The sequence below is a fragment of the Schistocerca nitens genome, chromosome 2 (assembly GCF_023898315.1).
Source record: "Schistocerca nitens isolate TAMUIC-IGC-003100 chromosome 2, iqSchNite1.1, whole genome shotgun sequence".
Lineage (NCBI taxonomy): Eukaryota > Metazoa > Arthropoda > Insecta > Orthoptera > Acrididae > Schistocerca > Schistocerca nitens.
Genome location: NC_064615.1, coordinates 248,163,253 through 248,183,120, shown reverse-complemented (window position 1 = coordinate 248,183,120; position 19,868 = coordinate 248,163,253). Strand labels below are relative to the sequence as shown.

The 19,868-nt window shown below is 41.1% G+C and overlaps 1 protein-coding gene across 2 annotated transcripts in view; it reads right to left on the bottom strand.

Moving 5' to 3' along the window:
* LOC126235966 (adhesion G-protein coupled receptor G6-like) overlaps positions 1–19,868 on the bottom strand; it is a 191,859-nt gene that overhangs the window by 144,153 nt on the left and 27,838 nt on the right. The window contains exon 4 of one of the 2 annotated variants that reach the window (XM_049944937.1): positions 2,866–3,106. In XM_049944937.1, the coding sequence (XP_049800894.1) occupies positions 2,866–3,106 (241 nt within the window). The remainder of the gene's footprint in view (positions 1–2,865; positions 3,107–19,868) is intronic. The other variant, XM_049944938.1, reaches the window with a different exon arrangement.

The following is a 19,868-nucleotide window of genomic DNA, read 5'->3' as shown; positions in this document are numbered from 1 at the left end:
ATTCCTAAAGCATTCTAACAACTTTCATGAACATTAGCACAATATTTAAGAAATATTGTTGCAAAATAGGGCAGTAAAAGGAGATTCTAACTAAGAATTGGGGAAGTTCTTAATTACATCTTAGTGGTGATTGAAGGTACCAACCAGAGAAGATCCTATTGTCTAATCCAGATATTCATCTCATGCAGCTGTTAGTATCAATAAGGTGAACATCTTGATGGATCACTTTATTAGGAACAAATATAGATGGGCTGCTCACCAACCCACAATGCAGACAGAGTGGTACCAGATGGTTATGTTTTAACTGATGGTGTTCTGAGTGCTGCGGTACAGGTTGTATACATCACATGATGGTGAAATGTCATAGGTGTGTTCACCAACTGGAGTGCTCATCAAGGATGCTGATAAAATAACAATCCACTTTCTGCCATCACGTCAATATATGGTACTGTAAGCAGTCAGAATGTGGTTTGGGTGCAGGAAAAGAGGATGAACAATCAAACACATGATAATGGTGGTTCTAACATGTTTGTTAGGATATGGTCACAAGTTACAATATGTGTTCAGTGTGGTCTTCTGAGCCAGCAAAATGCTACATCCATAACATGTCATGGTTGACAACTGCTCACAGCATATCCAGTGTAATCAGAGTTATATGTCATCATATGCTACTCTTCAGATCAGGAAGAGTTTGAATACATCCCTGATAGACATGATCTGTCAAATAATCCCACAACCAGAAGCTAAACAGATTCAGGTCGGAAGATGTGGATGGCTACACATCTTGAAACTGCTTAGAGATGATGTGGTCGTTATCAAAGATTTCTCAAAGCAAATCTTCCACTTGTCAAGCAACATCTGGTGTCACCCCATCTTGCATTAAAATAATAGTGTGGACACAAGTGCATTCTTCTAAAGCTGGAATCACATGTTGCACAAAGAGGTCCTCATAATGTGTAGATGTCACTTTACACCTGACAGGCCTGTGAGATGTCATCTTCTTAAAGAAAATGGAGTGAGAATGAAGAACCTTGTGAAACCACACAACAGTCACATAAGCTGAGTGCAATGGATGTTCCTGCATAACATGTGGCAGAGTAGAACCCCTAATCTAACAGTTCTTTGGATTAATGGTACTGTGCAGAGTAAAATGTGCCTCATCCATCCAAAGAATATTCTGCGGCCATATGTCATCCATTTCCATTATCCCAATAAACGAAAGGCAAAGTCATGGTGTTGTAGCCTATCTTGGGGCTTCATTTGGTGTACATTCTGAATCTTGTATGGATACCAGTGTAAAACATGCTGCAAAATCTTTCGAACTGTTGATCAGGAGAGAGGCAACTCCCAAGACACAGCTTGTGCACTGTTTTCAGAATTTGAGGCATGTGCTGCACAATTGGGTATAGCTATAGCAACTTCACCAACAACTGCCATGGGAATGGGCTGCCTCCCTCTCCCTGCTGCACCACCTAATTCACCTGTTCCTTCAAATTTCTTGATTTCATTCTTTAACTCATTTATTGATACGGAGCCTCTATGCAGCTGATTCTGTTGCCAATATTCACGCAATGCAGTGCTGCTATTGCTGCTGTTCTGATAAAATAATTTTCCCAGCACTGCATGATCTTTCTTCTCAATGGCCATTGTGCCTGATATGGAAAACTTCAACCTTCTTCCCTCTACACTAGCAATCACTTCACAAAAGAAATCAACACACATCGCCAAGTGACAAACAACATACTGACATCAAAACAGAAACATTTCACATTCTCTCTGTTTACAGTGCCATATTTTCACATGGTGGCAGAAAGTGGAACTATTATTTTTTCAGCAGCAATTAATGAACATACCTATGGTGTTTCAGCATCCTGTGACGTATACAGCCCACGCTGCAACACTTGGAACACTGTCAGTTTAATTATAACCAGCTGATATATCAAAGTCTGCTATAATGAGGGTTAAATGTATTATACAATGGACAAAATGACTGGCTTCCAAATGATGATATTGATAGGGGACGACAGATCTCTGCTTGTACATGAACAGCTAGCGAATCCCAGGCTCTGATTCAGAAGCACTTAACTTTGGGCTGCATACAATCTCTATGGAGTCTGGCAGACAAGAGTACCTTGGCAGCCTCTGCTGCCATATACAGGTTCATAAGACAAGTGAACTGAAGGAATTCAGGTAATCCTGCAGGCCATGGAGGAAGTTCATTTACTTCCATACCTCCACATTTCTATGCAAACTAGAGCAAAATAGACAATACCCAGGAAATCAGAAACTCAAATACTTCTACTACTTTTCATTTAAGTAAAATAAATTGTGCAACTCTTAAGATCTAAAGACAGGTCAGTGGTCAGTGGAACTGGAAGAGGAATACATAAGATAAAATGAGATATCAGAAGAACAGTGAAGAAAATGAAGGCAAAATAGAGTTAAATGCAACAAATGAATAAAGAAAATGAGACTATTCAGGGCATTAAATAAAAAAAGTCACCATGATTTCAGGATCGCATAGGTAGATACATAGAGGAATAGATAGATGGATAGATAGATAGGTAGAGTTGAGAGAATGAGGCAAAAAATATATAATTTAAGTATGAGAGTTCTTTGAAACTAGGATAGTATGTCAGTGTGATGGGCTTGATGGAACTTTCTCTTGGGTTTCATTCATCAATCTGATATATGCGTGCTTGCATTACAGTGAGCTATTGCAAAATGAGCCATTTCTTTATTACTTATTCTTTATTAGCTTCACTTCCTTGTTCATAATTTCTACCAAGAATGAGTTCTGTAGCTTACTTTTCTTTATTTGTACATATGATTTTTTCTCATAATGTATGGAACATATATATTTACCTCAATCTTTCCTTCACATCACCAGCTGTAGAATTTGAAATTTTTCTCACATCTCCCCAAAATGCATATATATTGTAGAGATGTAGTGTACTGTAAAACTTTTCACTGCCTAAGTCATTTAATATCTGAAGAATGCTTTTGTCTGATCCACGTTCCTTGCACAAGTTAAAAGCACTCTGCCAATCTGTAGGTGGTATTATGTTCACACAATATCGTGAACTGGGGCTCTCCACTGAAAAGACTGCAAGAAATGTTTTACATTTAAACTGAATTATTATAGTATGTGAATATGCATATAAAAATAACAATTCACACAACCAGGGGGGTTCTCTGTGTCACTCTGATTAACAACTAATTTGATATAGTTCATACACACTGCAAATATTTATAAGAATTTATTTAAACACTTACCATGCCAATACAAAATTCAATGGCTTTTGAAAAAGATTTAAGATCTTTTGCTGTGTTTGGCTGAAGAAAATGACTTAAATTGTAATTGATGTAAAGTTCTTACACATATCACACACACTTAACTAACAATTTTGAATGTAGTAAATTAAACTCATAGAGAGACAAACACTTACCTTCAATAAGCACAGCTCTCAATCAAAATAACACATATAAAAATAAATAATGACTGTAACACATTTATGAGAAAAATAGGTTTTTCTCTTCAGGAATTGTATGAGTTTCTGTGGGAGCAGATCACTAGGAAGCCAAGATAAGAGGCAGTGGGTGGTGTAGTTATGTCTCTTTATTTGTATGGCTTTGTGCACTGTACTTCACCAGTGTCATGTTTCTTTTCTCCTCTCACAACTAATTAAGAAATAAGTTTTTAAAAGATCAAACTGCCCAGTATTTAAGTATGGAAATAATATATATCTGGACTTAAAATTTGAAACTACTCTTGCACAGCTACAGGGATTGGACAAAAATATGGAAACACCAAAAACACATCATGTTACTGTGTCTAAAATAGTATAGGAGACATGTTTACATTCAAAACAGATTCCAGTCATCTTGAAATGTATACAGTCAGGTACTATATGGTTTTCAAGGCAATTTTATACCATTCTTTTTGCAAAATGATGGCAAGTTCAGGTAACAACGTTGATGGAGGTAGATAGCCATCATGCACCCTACACTCCAAAGCAGACTACAAAGGATATTGAGATACAGTGACTATGATGGCCAAGGGAGATGTGGAAATTCATCCTTGTGCTCACAAAACCAGTCCTGGATGATACAAGGTGTGGGAACAGGGGTCTGGTTGTCTTGGAACACAGCATCATCATTGGGGAACCTTGGCAGTAATGCCACCTTTCAGAGTAACCATGGGGCTCATGGGATACCATGATACAGCTGCTCGAATCATAGCTGATCCCCTGCCACATTTCATACTTCGACGCAAACTAGGCTGCTAGTTGGAAACAATGTGAAACAAGAATTATCCAACAAAATGACTTTGTTCCATTGCTCCGCAGTCCAAGTTTTATGGCTCTAGCATGGGCATTAGCATCACTGATGAATGGTTTTAGAATTCCAGCTCACCCTGCGATTCCCAGCTTGTGGAGTTCCTTTCACATTGTTTTGGTGCAGACAGGATTCAGACATTCATTTCTGCAATTCTATCATGATTACTCCACACACTTTCATCCACATTGTTACTTAGCAGATGATATTTTCCAAATTTCCCTGTATGCAGTATAAATCTTTGATACAATGCTTCCACTTTGACTCCCTTGGTTATGGAAGAACCCACTATATGAGTATCAACATTTTGCCTATGTTTGAGCTCACTTAGCTCCAATATAAAGCACTAAGAATTGCACTAAACACCGTTCTGACAATTATTGACATTTGCAAAGTATTTAAGATACTGCACAGGTGCCATTCGTTGTCAGATATGACAGGCTTGCCAGGCATCTGCATTTACGAGTATGTTCAAACACACATTTCTAATGGTGTTTCCATATTCTTAGAAAAAAATTTCTTTTATTTCTGTCTATGATCAGAAAATTGTTAGGTCCTTGGACTACAATTTTTGGTCAGCAATGATCTGCAGAAAAACATGGAAGAAACATAAATATGACTGGTGGATTGTCTACAGCTTAATACAATAAAATAGGCCATAATGAAAATGATTACTGACATAAATGTGGAAAACATGCACTTCAAATGTGACTACACATACCTGTTTCCATATTTTTGTCCAACCCATGTGTATTACATATGGAAAACAGGTAATATCATTTACCATTCTGTTTGTATTCTGACTACTTCTCCTCTCATCTACTACCCTGTCTGTTGAGACATCTAACTATTTTCACTGATCACAAATTGTTTTGTACCACCCTGATCACATGCTTAGTTAGCTTGTGTATTACACACACACACACACACACACACACACACACACACACACACACACAGTGTAAAAAAAAAAAAAAAAAAAAAAAAAAAAAAAAAAAAAAAAAACAGCAGCAAAGATTGGTATGTTGTGTGGGAAGCCAAACTGATCAATTTTAAAGATGGAACCCATATCCAGAAATGTAGAGCTTGGGTGCTGGAGACCACTTAAATCTGAGCATGAATGGTTGTGTTGGTTTGTTCTGATTTATTTTGGTGTCTGAATATGGAAGGGATGCAACTCTTTAGTCATCTATACTGTGGATTAGATTAGTACTTGTTCCACAGATCATGAATACGACACTTCGTAATGATGTGGAACGTGTCAGGTTAATAAAAGGTGTCTATACAAGATATTATATTACACAAAATATTACAGGACACTCAATATTTTTTTAATTTTTAATATTAATGGATGAATGACCTGTGCTTAATAACATTCCTGCACATGTGCTACATTCCTCCACATAGCCCTAATGTGCATCCTACTGTGAACCTTGTGCAATCTGCCAGTAGAGTAATGTTTTTGACTGCAGTATGACACGTACTAGCACACAGCTGCAGAAATGACTGACATGTTGCTTGCATACAGCAAAGCAGATTGAAATCGGAGAGCTGCTGAAACATTGTATGTGGAATGTTTTCCAACTAGATTTACCACACATCATTCTTCATTCATGGCCATTAAAAGACATCTCAGAGAAGCTGGAAAGTTGCATGTGCGTATTTGCTGTCTGGGGTGTGTACATTGTACAGTAAAGTAGTAACACTTTGTGCCTGATACCATCCACAGACTATTGTTTGTCCTTTGGTAGGTGCTGAAATGTGTTTCAGGTCATCCAGACTCAGCTCGAACACTACATTTGGAGAGGGATGTGCTGATGATGTTCAAAATGGATCCAGCCACCAGCACTTGTCAGGTGGCACAAGCGCTGCACACAGACAAAAATGCTGTGTGGCGTGTTGTCCATGATCCCAGGCTCCATCCATAGCATCTGCAGAAAGTCCAGGCATTACAGGAGGAGGACTACCCATGATGAGTACAGTTTGAGCAGTGGTATTTACAATAGTGCATACTCCAGCCACAATTCTCAAGCTTGGTTCTATTCACAGATGTAGGCATGTTACTAAAGACGGCATAAATAAAACTGTACAACATGCACATTCAGACAGACAAAAATCTGCATGCGCAGGTGATTCAAAATCATTCACACAGGATCAATATTATCATGTTGATAACTGGTGACCATATCACTGGGTCATAGCTGCTGTCAGACGGACTAAGAGGACCAATCTATCTCACATTTATCAGAGATGTTTTGCCTGCCCTATTGTCATGTTTAGATGGAATGTAGATGCAATATGGAGCTCCAGCACACTTTGATGTCAATATACAGAATCACTTCAACATTGCAATTGATGGATTAGTAGGGGTGGCACAGTTTCATGGTCCGCATAGTTGCCAGGTCTGACACCTCTTGGCTATTTTTTATGAGGTAGTATGAAGAGTATGGTGTGTGGCATACCTGCAGTCAGCAGAGGACGTTATTGCTGGAGTACACAGAGCAACTGAAATATTTCAAAGACAACTACACATATTGGCTCATGTGCATGAGGCTCAGCATCACCAATGTAGGCTCTATGTTGATGTAGAAGGTACAAAGTACAAAGCCTATTTGTAATGCAGACAGTGTGATGAGCTAGGTTTACTGACATAATGTGCAACACGTGCCTACTTCAGGCTTTGACACTCTCCAGTGCCCAAGCTGTGCATTTCTAAATATGGGTTCCTTGTTGAGAAGCGATTAGTGAGCCTCCCCCCCCCCCCCCCCAAAAAAAAAAAAAAAGTACAACACAGCAATGCTGTGAGCTTTCCCAAAAACATACTAATTATAGTCAGTGTTTTTTGGGACATCCTGTGTGTGTGTTTTTCAATATTCTTTTTGGCCAAACAAAATCACTGTGCACAACCATCTGTATAATAGTGGTAAAGGTAAATATGCATTCTCAGTATAGTTTGTTTGAGTTCACTGTGCCTCCAATCGTGAACGGGACAAGATGGTTTATGTATACTATTCCAAGTGTCAACATGTCCCAAACTCTCATTTCAACCTTAGACCATGTGAGCATTGTTACTTTGCAGGAAGAAGGGTTGTCACCACATAATGTTGCCCATCAAAATGTACACCAGAGCAATGTCATTTGAACATTCAACCACTATCATGAGATCTACCTCGTAGTGGCTGCCCATGGTCAACAACACAAGCTGATGACTGTTACATACAAATTATGGCTCTTAGGTACCCTGATGAGAAGCAATTTAATGTGGACTTTCGTTTATGCATTTCTTTTGGATGGAGGGGGGAGGGAGACAGAATTTAACCATCTCCACATGATCAATTTGCCCTTTAGGTTGTTGTTGTTGTTGTGGTCCTCAGTCCTGAGACTGGTTTGATGCAGCTCTCCATGCTACCCTATCCTGTGCAAGCATCTTCATCTCCCAGTACTTACTGCATCCTACATCCTTCTGAATCTGCTTAGTGTATTCATCTCTTGGTCTCCCTCTACGATTTTTACCCTCCACGCTGCCCTCCAGTGCTAAATTTGTGATCCCTTGATGCCTCAAAACATGTCCTACCAACCAGTCCCTTCTTCTTGTCAAGCTGTACCACAAGCTCCTCTTCTTCCCAATTCTATTTAATACCTCCCCATTAGTTATTTGCTCTACCCATCTAATCTTCAGCATTCTTCTGTAGCACCACATTCCTAGATAACAGAACACAGCATGTCATTCTCAATGGAGAGAAATCTTCCGAAGTAAGAGTGATTTCAGGTGTGCCGCAGGGGAGTGTCATCGGACCGTTGCTATTCACAATATACATAAATGACCTTGTTGATGACACCGGAAGTTCCCTGAGGCTTTTTGCAGATGATGCTGTAGTGTATCGAGAGGTTGTAACAATGGAAAATTGTACTGAAATGCAGGAGGATCTGCAGCGAATTGACGCATGGTGCAGGGAATGGCAATTGAATCTCAATGTAGACAGGTGTAATGTGGTGCGAATATATAGAAAGATATTTCCCTTATCATTTAGCTACAAAATAGCAGGTCAGCAACTGGAAGCAGTTAATTCCATAAATTATCTGGGAGTACGCATTAGGAGTGATTTAAAATGGAATGATCATATAAAGTTGATCGTTGGTAAAGCAGATGCCAGACTGAGATTCATTGGAAGAATCCTAAGGAAATGCAATCCGAAAACAAAGGAAGTAGGTTACAGTACGCTTGTTCGCCCACTGCTTGAATACTGCTCAGCAGTGTGGGATCCGTGCCAGATAGGGTTGATAGAAGAGATAGAGAAGATCCAACGGAGACAGCGTGCTTCGTTACAGGATCATTTAGTAATCCCGAAAGCATTACGGACATGATAGATAAACTCCAGTGGAAGACTCTGCAGGAGAAACGCTCAGTAGCTCGGTACGGGCTTTTGTTAAAGTTTCGAGAACATACCTTCACCGAAGAGTCAAGCAGTATATTGCTCCCTCCTATGTATATCTCGCAAAGAGACCATGAGGATAAAATCAGAGAGATTAGAGCCCACACAGAAGCATACTGACAATCCTTCTTTCCATGAACAATACGAGACTGGAATAGAAGGGAGAAATGATAGAGGTACTCAGGGTACCCTCCGCCACACACCGTCAGGTGGCTTACGGAATATGGATGTAGATGTAGATGTAGATTTTGAAAGCTTCTATTCTCTTCTTGTCCAAACTATTTATCGTCCATGTTTCACTTCCATACATGGCTACTCTCCATACAAATACTTTCAGAAATGACTTCCTGACACTTAAATCTATACTCGATGTTAACAAATTTCTCGTCTTCAGAAACGCTTTCCTTGCCATTGCCAGTCTACATTTTATATCCTCTCTACTTCGACCATCATCAGTTATTTTGCTCCCCAAATAGCAAAACTCCTTTACTACTCTAAGTGTCTCATTTCCTAATCTAATTCCCTCAGCATCACCTGACTTAATTTGACTACATTCCATTATCCTCGTTTTGCTTTTGTTGATGTTCATCTTATATCCTCCTATCAAGACACTATCCATTCCGTTCAACTGCTCTTGCAAGTCCTTTGCTGTCTCTGACAGAATTACAATGTCATCGGTGAACCTCAAAGTTTTTATTTCTTCTCCATGGATTTTAATACCTACACTGAATTTTTCTTTTGTTTCCTTTACTGCTAGCTCAATATACAGATTGAATAACATTGGGGAGAGGCTACAACCCTGTCTCACTCCCTTCCCATGCCCCTCGACTCTTATAACTGCCACCTTGTTTCTGTACAAATTGTAAATAGCCTTTCGCTCCCTGCAGTTTACCCCTGCCACCTTCAGAATTTGAAAGAGAGTATCCCAATCAACATTTTCAAAAGCTTTCTCTCAGTCTACAAATGCTAGAAACGTAGGTTTGCCTTTCCTTAATCTTGCTTCTAAGATAAGTCATAAGGTCAGTATTGCCTCACGTGTTCCAATATTTCTATGGAATCCAAACTCAGCTTCTACCAGTTTTTCCATTTGTCTGAAAAGAATTCGTGTTAGTATTTTGCAGCTGTGACTTATTAAACTGATAGTTCGGTAATTTTCACATCTGTCAACACCTGCTTTCTTTGGAATTGGAATTATTATATTCTTCTTGAAGTCTGAGGGTATTTCGCCTGTCTCATACATCTTGCTCACCAGATGGTAGAGTTTTGTCAGGACTGGCTCTCCCAAGGCCATCAGTAGTTCTAATGGAATGTTGCCTACTTCCGGGGCCTTGTTTCGATTCAGGTCTTTCAGTGCTCTGTCAAACTCTTCATGCAGTATCGTATCTCCCATTTCATCTACATCTACATCCTCTTCTATTTCCATAATATTGTCCTCAAGTACATTGCCCTTGTATAGACCCTCTATATACTCCTTCCACCTTTCCGCTTTCCCTTCTTTGCTTAGAACTGGGTTTCCATCTGAGCTCTTGATATTCATACAAGTGGTTCACTTTTCTCCAAAGGTCCCTTTAATTTTCCTGTAAGCAGTATCTATCTTACCCCTAGTGAGATAAGCCTCTACATCCTTACATTTGTCCTCTAGCCATCCCTGCTTAGCCATTTTGCACTTCCTGTCGATCTCATTTTTGAGACGTTTGTATTCCTTTTTGCCTGCTTCATTTACTGCATTTTTATATTTTCTCCTTTCATCAATTAAGTTCAATATTTCTTCTGTTACCCACGGATTTCTACTAGCCCTCGTCTTTGTACCTACTTGATCCTCGCTGCCTTCACTACTTCATCCCTCAGAGCTACCCATTCTTCTTCTACTGTACTTCTTTCCCCCATTGCTGTCAATTGTTCCTTTATGCTCTCCCTGAAACTCTGTACAACCTCTGGTTTAGTCAGTTTATCCAGGTCCCATCTCCTTAAATTCCCACCTTTTTTCAGTTTCTTCAGTTTTAATCTACAGTTCATAACCAACTGACTGTGGTCAGAGTCCACATCTGCCCCTGGAAATGTCTTACAATTTAAAACCTGGTTACTAAATCTCTGTCTTACCATTATATAATCTATCTGATACCTTCTAGTATCTCCAAGATTCTTCCATGTATACAACCTTCTTTCATGATTCTTGAACCAAGTGTTAGCTATGATTAAGTTATGCTCTGCGCAAAATTCTACCAGGTGGCTTCCTCTTTCATTTCTTAGCCCCAATCCATATTCACCTACTATATTTCCTTCTCTCCCTTTTCCTATTCTCAAATTCCAATCACCCATGACTATTAAATTTTCATCTCCATTCACTACCTGAATAATTTCTTTTATCTCATCATACATTTCATCAATTTCTTCGTAATCTGCAGAGCTAGTTGGCATATAAACTTGTACTGCTGCAGTAGGCGTGGGCTTCGTGTCTATCTTGGCCACAATAATGCGTTCACTATGCTGTTTGTAGCTTATCCACACTCCTATTTTTTATTCATTATTAAACTTACTCCTGCATTACCCCTATTTGATTTTGTATTTATAACCCTGTATTCACCTGACCAGAAGTCTTGTTCCTTTAGATGTCCACTATAAATAACAATACAGACCCTCCCAGAACTGTTAAAGGTTGATAAAGAGGGCAAGAGAACACCTGGAATGGAATCAGGATCAATGATATTGTTTTCTCTTCATTGATGAGTGCAGGATTTTTTTGGTGTCTGGTTATCATTGTAGAAGAGTGTAAAGGTAGCCAGATACCAATGAGCCTCTCAGACCTGCTGTCTCGTAAAGATCCCAAGGAGATGGGTCAGTCATATTTTGGTCTGGTACCATGTGTGTTTGTCAGGTACCTCTCATCACTACTGAGTGTAATTTGAGGGCTGTGCAGCATTGGAACAGGATCCCGGAATATATTATCTAGCCCTACAGTCAACATTTTGCAGATGGGTTTGTATTTCAAGATGATACTCCTCAAGTGCACTGTGTCCACCCTGTGAACACCTTCCTTCAGGGGGCAGGGATCAACCAAACAAAAAGAAAGGAATGAAGATCAGAGTTTAATGTCCTGTCAACATTTAGGTCATAAGTGACAGAGCATAAACTCAGATTATGAAAGGATGGAAAAAGAAACTGGCCATACCCTTTTCAAAGGAAGCATCCTGACATTTGCTTGGAGTGGTTTAGGGAAATCATGGAAAATCTAAATCTGAATGGCTGGACAGGGACTTGCACTGTTGTTCTGCCGAATGTGAGTCCAATGTGCTAACCACTGTGGCATCTTGCTTCGCAAACAGAATGGCCTGTGATACCTGCTGACATGAAAACTGTTGAATATCTGTTACTATAGGTTATCCATCTTGAGCTGACTGCAGTCTAATTAAAAAGAATTACACTAGACGCATTTTGCTTTTATTTACAAAGCAACTTCTGTGGGTATTCTGTAAACTGGATAAATATGTTCATACATTTTTGATTGTTTTAGGGTAAAAGCAGCGTTTCCCTTATAAAGTTGGTCTGCAAGCTATTTACACGTGTTTCTTTATATTCTCCGCTTCTTCCCTCCTTGCCAGCAGAGGTGGACGTCGACAGGCTTCATTTCACATCTGCACTTGGCAGTTTTTGGCATTCTGCAGTATTCTCTGCACTGCACTATTTACAAATGACTTTCTTAAACTGTTTCTCATTCTGCACTGCCACAGTGTTTGTGCCCGTTCATTTGTTTTCATTCATGTTGTGAGTGTTGCCAACTTAGGAAATGATTTTTTTTTCTTTGCCAGTGGTGGAGGGTGAGGCAGGGGGAGGGGGTGGGGGTGGAGTGGGGTGGGGGGTATGGACCTGGACAGTGATTATAGGACAGAATCTGGTAGGTTATGGTAGTGATAAATGGAGCTTGTCATTATATGGTTACATTTAATGTTATATTAAGTGGTAAATCAGTTTAAAGAGTGTGTGATTTGCCAAGTTGATCTGATCATTTATGAGTTGTTTCTCTTCTGTTATGGTTTTTTGGGTGTGGTAGTTTTCTTGTAAGATGAGGAGGTGTTTTTTATTGTTGTTTATCTTTATAAATTCTAAGTGTTCTGCAAAAGTTGAATGATTTGTCCTATACTTCCATGCTCTTACATGTCCTTTTTATCTGGTGTCAAATGTCCTCCTGGTTTGATCTATGTATCTTCCATCACATTTAATGCTTTTCAGTTGATATATTCCTGATTTCTGATATGGGTCAGTTTTTCCTATTGTTTTTAGGAAGTATTTCTGAACTGAGTTGTTGGTTTGGTGTGCTATTTTTATGTCTTTTTTTATTTTTTTTATATTTTTATTTATTAAAATATTGGATATTCTGTGTGTACATTTGTGGTTGTATGTCATTGTGTACCATCTTTTGCTTTCTGTTTCTTCCACACTTTGTGTTGTTTCTATTCTTATAATTTGTGTATTTGTTTGTGTGTGATTTTGTCCTTGTGTTGGTGACAGTTGGGTGTTTGTTCTTTCCTTTTTCTTGATTTTCTTATGTTTGTTCTTTCCTGTTTCTTGATTTTCTTGTTCATCTTTGTTGCTAAGTTCTCTTTGTATGCACTGTTCATGGCTATTTGTATTACAGTATTCATTTCTTTTTTGTAATTGTCTATATCTATCAGTACTATGTTTAGTCTGTGGAACATGTATCTAAGTGCTGCCTGCTTTTGAGAACTGAGGTGTTGTGATGTCTCGTGTATATTTGTTCCTGTTGTTGTCGGTTTTCAGTACATGTCAAATATATGTTGGTTGTTTAGAATCTTTATGGAGTTGCCCAAGAAATTTAACTGCCTATTTTGCTCTTTCTCTATTGTAAAATATATCTTATCATGAATATAATTTATGTCTGTGTGTAACTGGTCAATTTTATTGTTTGGTTTATTTATCAGCCATAAGATGTCATCCGTATATATAACCCAATAAAGGATGTTGTACCTATTTGGCACTATTTTGTTAAATATAATCTGTTCTACATGGTCCATAAATATGTTTGGTATGGTTCCAGACACTGTAGATCCCATTGGAAATCCTTCACTTTGTAAATAGAATTCATTATTGAAATGAAAATAGTTCTGTTCTGTTATTAGCTCTAGAAGCCCGACTGTTTCTTTGACGTATTCATGTGGAAGTGTTCTGTGTATTTTAAGGTTCTGTTCTACAATGTTTATTGTTTCAGTTACTGGTCTATAGGAATACATATTCTCTACATCAAATGACAGGAGGGTGGCTGTATTTGGAACTTGTATATCTTTTATGTACTGAATCAATTGTGTGGTGTTTCTTATAGTCCTGTCTTCTTGTAATGTGTAGTTTTTTGATAATATTTTCAACACGTATCTTGCAAGTGCGTAAGTGGGAGCATTTCTGTAATTCACAATAGCTCTGATGGTGAGATCTTTCTTGTGTAGCTTTGGTTGGCATCAAAGGGAAGGTGCACTGGTATTTGTTTGTAGCAGTTTTCCTTTTCATTGTTTTCTATTGTATGTTCAATGTCTTTCAGAGTGTTTCTCAACTTCATTTGAAATCTATTAATTGGATCTGATTTTAATTTTATAATTTTATTTTTTGTGATGAGCTCTTGTGTCTTACTGATGTATTGCTCTTTATCCATGAGAACCACTGTGTTTCCACAGCAGCAGTGCAGTAGCGAGTCACATATTTAGATTTCATATTTGTTTTGTTGTTTGATTCTTAATTTCTTTCTGAGTGTTTGTGCGCTTGCGTATTTAGTTACGTAAAATCCTTGCGTATTCTAGTATTTCAGAGGAGTAATATTGCTTATTGATAGCTGTAGAGTATAAATTCGCAGAGTCGTTAGTCAGTTGTTTGTTTTGGACAGCCAGTATGCTTTTCACACAGCTCAGTGAGCCTTGAGCAGCCGCTGGTGAAGTATCAGTGCAGCAGCAGTGCAGTAGCGAGTCGCATCTTTAGCTTTCATTTTTGTTTTGAAGTTTGATTCTTAATTTCTTTCTGAGTGTTTGTGCACTTGCATATTTAATTACATAAAATCCCTGCATATTCTCGTATTTCAGAGGAGTAATGTTGCTTATTGATAGCTGTAGAGTATAAATTCGCGAAGTCGTTGTCAGTTGTTTGTTTTGGACAGCCAGTGCACTTTTGACACAGCTCAGTGAGCCCTGAGCTGCTGCTGGTGAAGTATCAGTGCTGCAGCAGCGCAGTAGCGAGTCGCATATTTACTTTTCATATTTGTTTTGTAGTTGGATTCTTAATTTCTTTCCGAGTGTTTGTGCACTTTCATATTTAATTACATAAAATTCTTGCGTATTCTCATATTTCAGAGGAGTAATATTGCTTATTGATAGCTGTAGAGTATAAATTCGTGGGGTCGTTAGATATTAGCAGTAGGATGGATAGGGTGTGTGCGTGTTGTGTGCAGGCGCAGGAGGAACTGGCCGCAGTTCGCAAGCAGCTGAGCATGCTGTTCGCCACACAGCCTGCTGCCTCGAGGTGCAGCGATGGCAGAGGATCTGGTGTGTCGCTTGAGGCACTTGCTGCATCTGCTGACTCAGCCGCCGAGGCACCTTCTAGTGTACCCGGCGCATTGGGGCCGCCCTCACCTCAGGGTGAGTGGTGGACTGCAACGTGTTCGCTTCACTTAAGGTGGAGGGTCAATGTGGAGGGTGTCCGGCTGGCCTCACCCTTTCGTCCTGTCAGTGGGCAGGTGGCCGCTCCTTCAGCAGGGCCCGAGCAGGCATATGGGGGCAAAGGCTAGCTGGTTATTGGGAGCTCCAACGTTAGGCGGGTGATGGAGCCCCTTAGGGAAATAGCGCACAGGGCTGGAAAGAAATCCAATGTGCACTCGGTTTGTCTGCCTGGGGGCCTCATCCAAGATGTGAGATGTGGGCCTGTGGCTATTGAGCGTACGGAGTGCAGTCATCTGCAAGTAGTTGCTCACGTTGGCACCAATGATGCCTGTCGCTTGGGTTCTGAGGTGATCCTCAGTTTGTACAGGCGGTTGGCAGATTTGGTGAAGACCACTGACCTCGCATGTGGGGTGCAAGCAGAGCTCTCTATTTGCAGCATCATTCCCAGCCTGGATTGGGGTCCTTTGGTTTGGAGCCGAGTGGAGGGTCTCAACCAGAGGCTTCGTCAACTCTGTGACAGTCTTGGCTGCAAATTTCTAGACTTGCGCTATTGGGTGGGGAATTGTAGGGCGCCCCTAGATAGGTCAGGGGTGCACTACACAAAGGAAGCGGCTACTCAGGTAGCAGAGTACTTGTGGTGTGCACATGGGTTTTTTTTAGGCTAGGCAGTAGTGCAAGGTGTCCTGATGAACACTCACCAGTCGATGTGCAGGCAGGGAAATCAGGATGTGCTCAGTGTAAATACACTTCAGCTATCAATTTATTAGCAGTAAATTTTCAGAGTTTACTGCCCTCCAGGAAGTGTGTGGTGCACAAATTATTCTCGGGACTGAGACCTGGCTGAACTCTTAGATAGGACGTTCTGAAATATTTAGTGAGGGTTGGAACGTGTATCGGAAAGACAGATTATACACCGTAGGAGGTGGTGTCTTCATTGCAGTTGACTAAAATATTGTGTCTACTGAGGTCGAAGTAGAGTGTGATTGTGAAGTTATCTGGACATGTTTAACAGGGCTAGGGGAAATAAAGTTAATTGTGGGGTGATATTACCAGCCACCAGGTTCCACCATGACAGTTCTAGAATCATTCAAAGGGAGTCTACATTCTGTATCACAGAAGTACCCGGATCATGCTATATTAGTTGGAGGCGACTTCAACCTACCTAGTATAGACTGGGATGTCTATGGATTCATTACAGGTGGTACAGACAAGCCGTCGTGTGAATTACTTTTGAACACATTATCCGAAAACTGTCTTGAGCAGCTAAATCGACAGCCAACGTGTAATGGAAATATTTTAGATCTGGTAGCCACGAACAGACCAGACCTCATTGACGGTGTCAGTGATGAGACAGGGATTAGTGATCATGATGTTGTCATTACGACTATGGTTACAAAAGTTAAAAAGTCGGTCAAGAAGGCTAGGAGAGTATTCTTACTAGAAAGAGCAGATAAGCAGTTGTTAGCTTCCCACTTAGTAAATGAACTGACTTCATTTACTTCCGGTACAATGGACGTGGAAGAATTATGGGCAAATTTTAAACACATTGTAAATCACGCATTGGACAAGTATGTGCCAAAAAAATGGGTTACGGATGGAAAAGACCCACAGTGGTTTAACAGCGCAATTCGGAAAATGCTCAGGAAGCAAAGGCAGTTGCACTCACGGTACAAGAAAGATCGGGAGAATGAGGACAGGCAAAAGTTAGTAGAGATTCATGCTGCTGTAAAAAGAGTGATGCGCGAAGCATTCAACCACTACCACCGTCATACCTTAGCAAAAGATCTTGCTGAAAACCCAAGGAAATACTGGTCTTACGTAAAATCGGTAAGTGGGTTGAAGGCTTCCATCCAGTCACTCACTGATCAGTCTGGCCTGGCAACGGAAGACGGCAAAACGAAAGATGAAATTTTAAATTTAGCATTTGAGAAATCTTTCACACAGGAGGATCGTACAAACATACCACTGTTTGAGTCTCATACAGATTCCCGTATGGAGGACATAGTGATAGACATCTGTGGGGTTGTGAAGCAGCTGAATGAGTTGAAAATAAATAAATCACCAGGTCCTGATGGGATTCCAATTCGGTTTTACAGAGAGTACTCTACTACATTGGCTCCTTACTTAGCTTGCATTTATTGCGAATCTCTTGCCAAACGTAAAGTCCCGAGCAACTGGAAAAATGTGCAGATTGGATAGTTTTTTGAGGTGGAGGGTGGCATGCTGTTCTAATTCTGACTTCCAGCCTTGCCTCTCAATCCTTCTTGAAAAACCTTAATCCTACTCCCAACATCACCACTGCTGAAGCCCAGGCTATCCGTGATCTGAAGGCTGACCGATCCACCGTCATTCTTCCGGCGGACAAGGGTTCCACAACCGTGGTACTTGATCGTCAGGAGTATGTGGCTGAGGGACTGCGTCAGCTTTCAGACGACACTACATACAAAGTTTGCCAAGGTAATCCCATTCCTGATGTCCAGGCAGAGCTTCAAGAAATCCTCAGAACCTTAGGCCCCCTACAAAACCTTTCACATGACTCCATCAACCTCCTGACCCCACCAACACCCCACACCCCTACCTTCTACCTTCTTCCTAAAATTCACAAACCCAATCATCCCGGCCATCCCATTGTAGCTGGCTACCAAGCCCCCACAGAACGTATCTCTGCCTACGTAGATCAACACCTTCAACCCATTACATGCAGTCTCCCATCCTTCATCAAAGACACCAACCACTTTCTCGAACGCCTGGAATCCCTACCCAGTCTGCTACCCCCGGAAACCCTCCTTGTAACCATTGATGCCACTTCCTTATACACAAATATTCCGCATGTCCAGGGCCTCGCTGCGATGGAGCACTTCCTTTCACGCCGATCACTTGCCACCCTACCAAAAACCTCTTTCCTCATTACCTTAGCCAGCTTCATCCTGACCCACAACTTCTTCACTTTCGAAGGCCAGACATACCAACAATTAAAGGGAACAGCCATGGGGACCAGGATGGCCCCCTCATATGCCAACCTATTCATGGGTCGCTTAGAGGAAGCCTTCTTGGTTACCCAGGCCTGCCAACCCAAAGTTTGGTACAGATTTATTGATGACATCTTCATGATCTGGACTCACAGTGAAGAAGAACTCCAGAATTTCCTCTCCAACCTCAACTCCTTTGGCTCCATCAGATTCACCTGGTCCTACTCCAAATCCCATGCCACTTTCCTTGACGTTGACCTCCACCTGTCCAATGGCCAGCTTCACACGTCCGTCCACATCAAACCCACCAACAACCTCCATTATGACAGCTGCCACCCATTCCACATCAAACGGTCCCTTCCCTACAGCCTAGGTCTTCGTGGCAAACGAATCTGCTCCAGTCCGGAATCCCTGAACCGTTACACCAACAACCTGAAAACAGCTTTCGCATACCGCAACTACCCTCCTGACCTGGTACAGAAGCAAATAACCAGAGCCACTTCCTCATCTCCTCAAACCCAGAACCTCCCACAGAAAACCCCAAAAGTGCCCCACTTGTGACAGGATACTTTCCGGGACTGGATCAGACTCTGAATGTGGCTCTCCAGCAGGGATACGACTTCCTCAAATCCTGCCCTGAAATGAGATCCATCCTTCATGAAATCCTCCCCACTCCACCAAGAGTGTCTTTCCGCCGTCCACCTGACCTTCATAACCTCTTAGTTCATCCCTATGAAATCCCCAAACCACCTTCCCTACCCTCTGGCTCCTACCCTTGTAACCGCCCCCGGTGTAAAACCTGTCCCATGCACCCTCCCACCACCACCTACTCCAGTCCTGTAACCCGGAAGGTGTACACGATCAAAGGCAGAGCTACGTGTGAAAGCACCCACGTGATTTACCAACTGACCTGCCTACACTGTGAAGCTTTCTATGTGGGAAAGACCAGCAACAAACTGTCCATTCACATGAATGGACACAGGCAGACAGTGTTTGTTGGTAATGAGGATCACCCTGTGGCTAAACATGCCTTGGTGCACGGCCAGCACATCTTGGCACAGTGTTACACCGTCCGGGTTATCTGGATACTTCCCACTAACACCAACCTGTCAGAACTCCGGAGATGGGAACTTGCCCTTCAGTATATCCTCTCTTCTCGTTACCCGCCAGGCCTCAATCACCGCTAATTTCAATTTGCCGCCGCTCATACCTCACCTGTCTTTCAACAACATCTTTGCCTCTGTACTTGCGCCTCGACTGACATCTCTGCCCAAACTCTTTGCCTTTACAAATGTCTGCTTGTGTCTGTGTACTCGCGGATGGATATGTGTGTGTGTGCGAGCGTATACCCCTTTTTTCCCCCTAAGGTAAGTCTTTTCGCTCCCGGGATTGGAATGACTCCTTACCCTCTCCCTTAAAACCCACATCCTTTCGTCTTTCCCTCTCCTTCCCTCTTTCCTGATGAGGCAACAGTT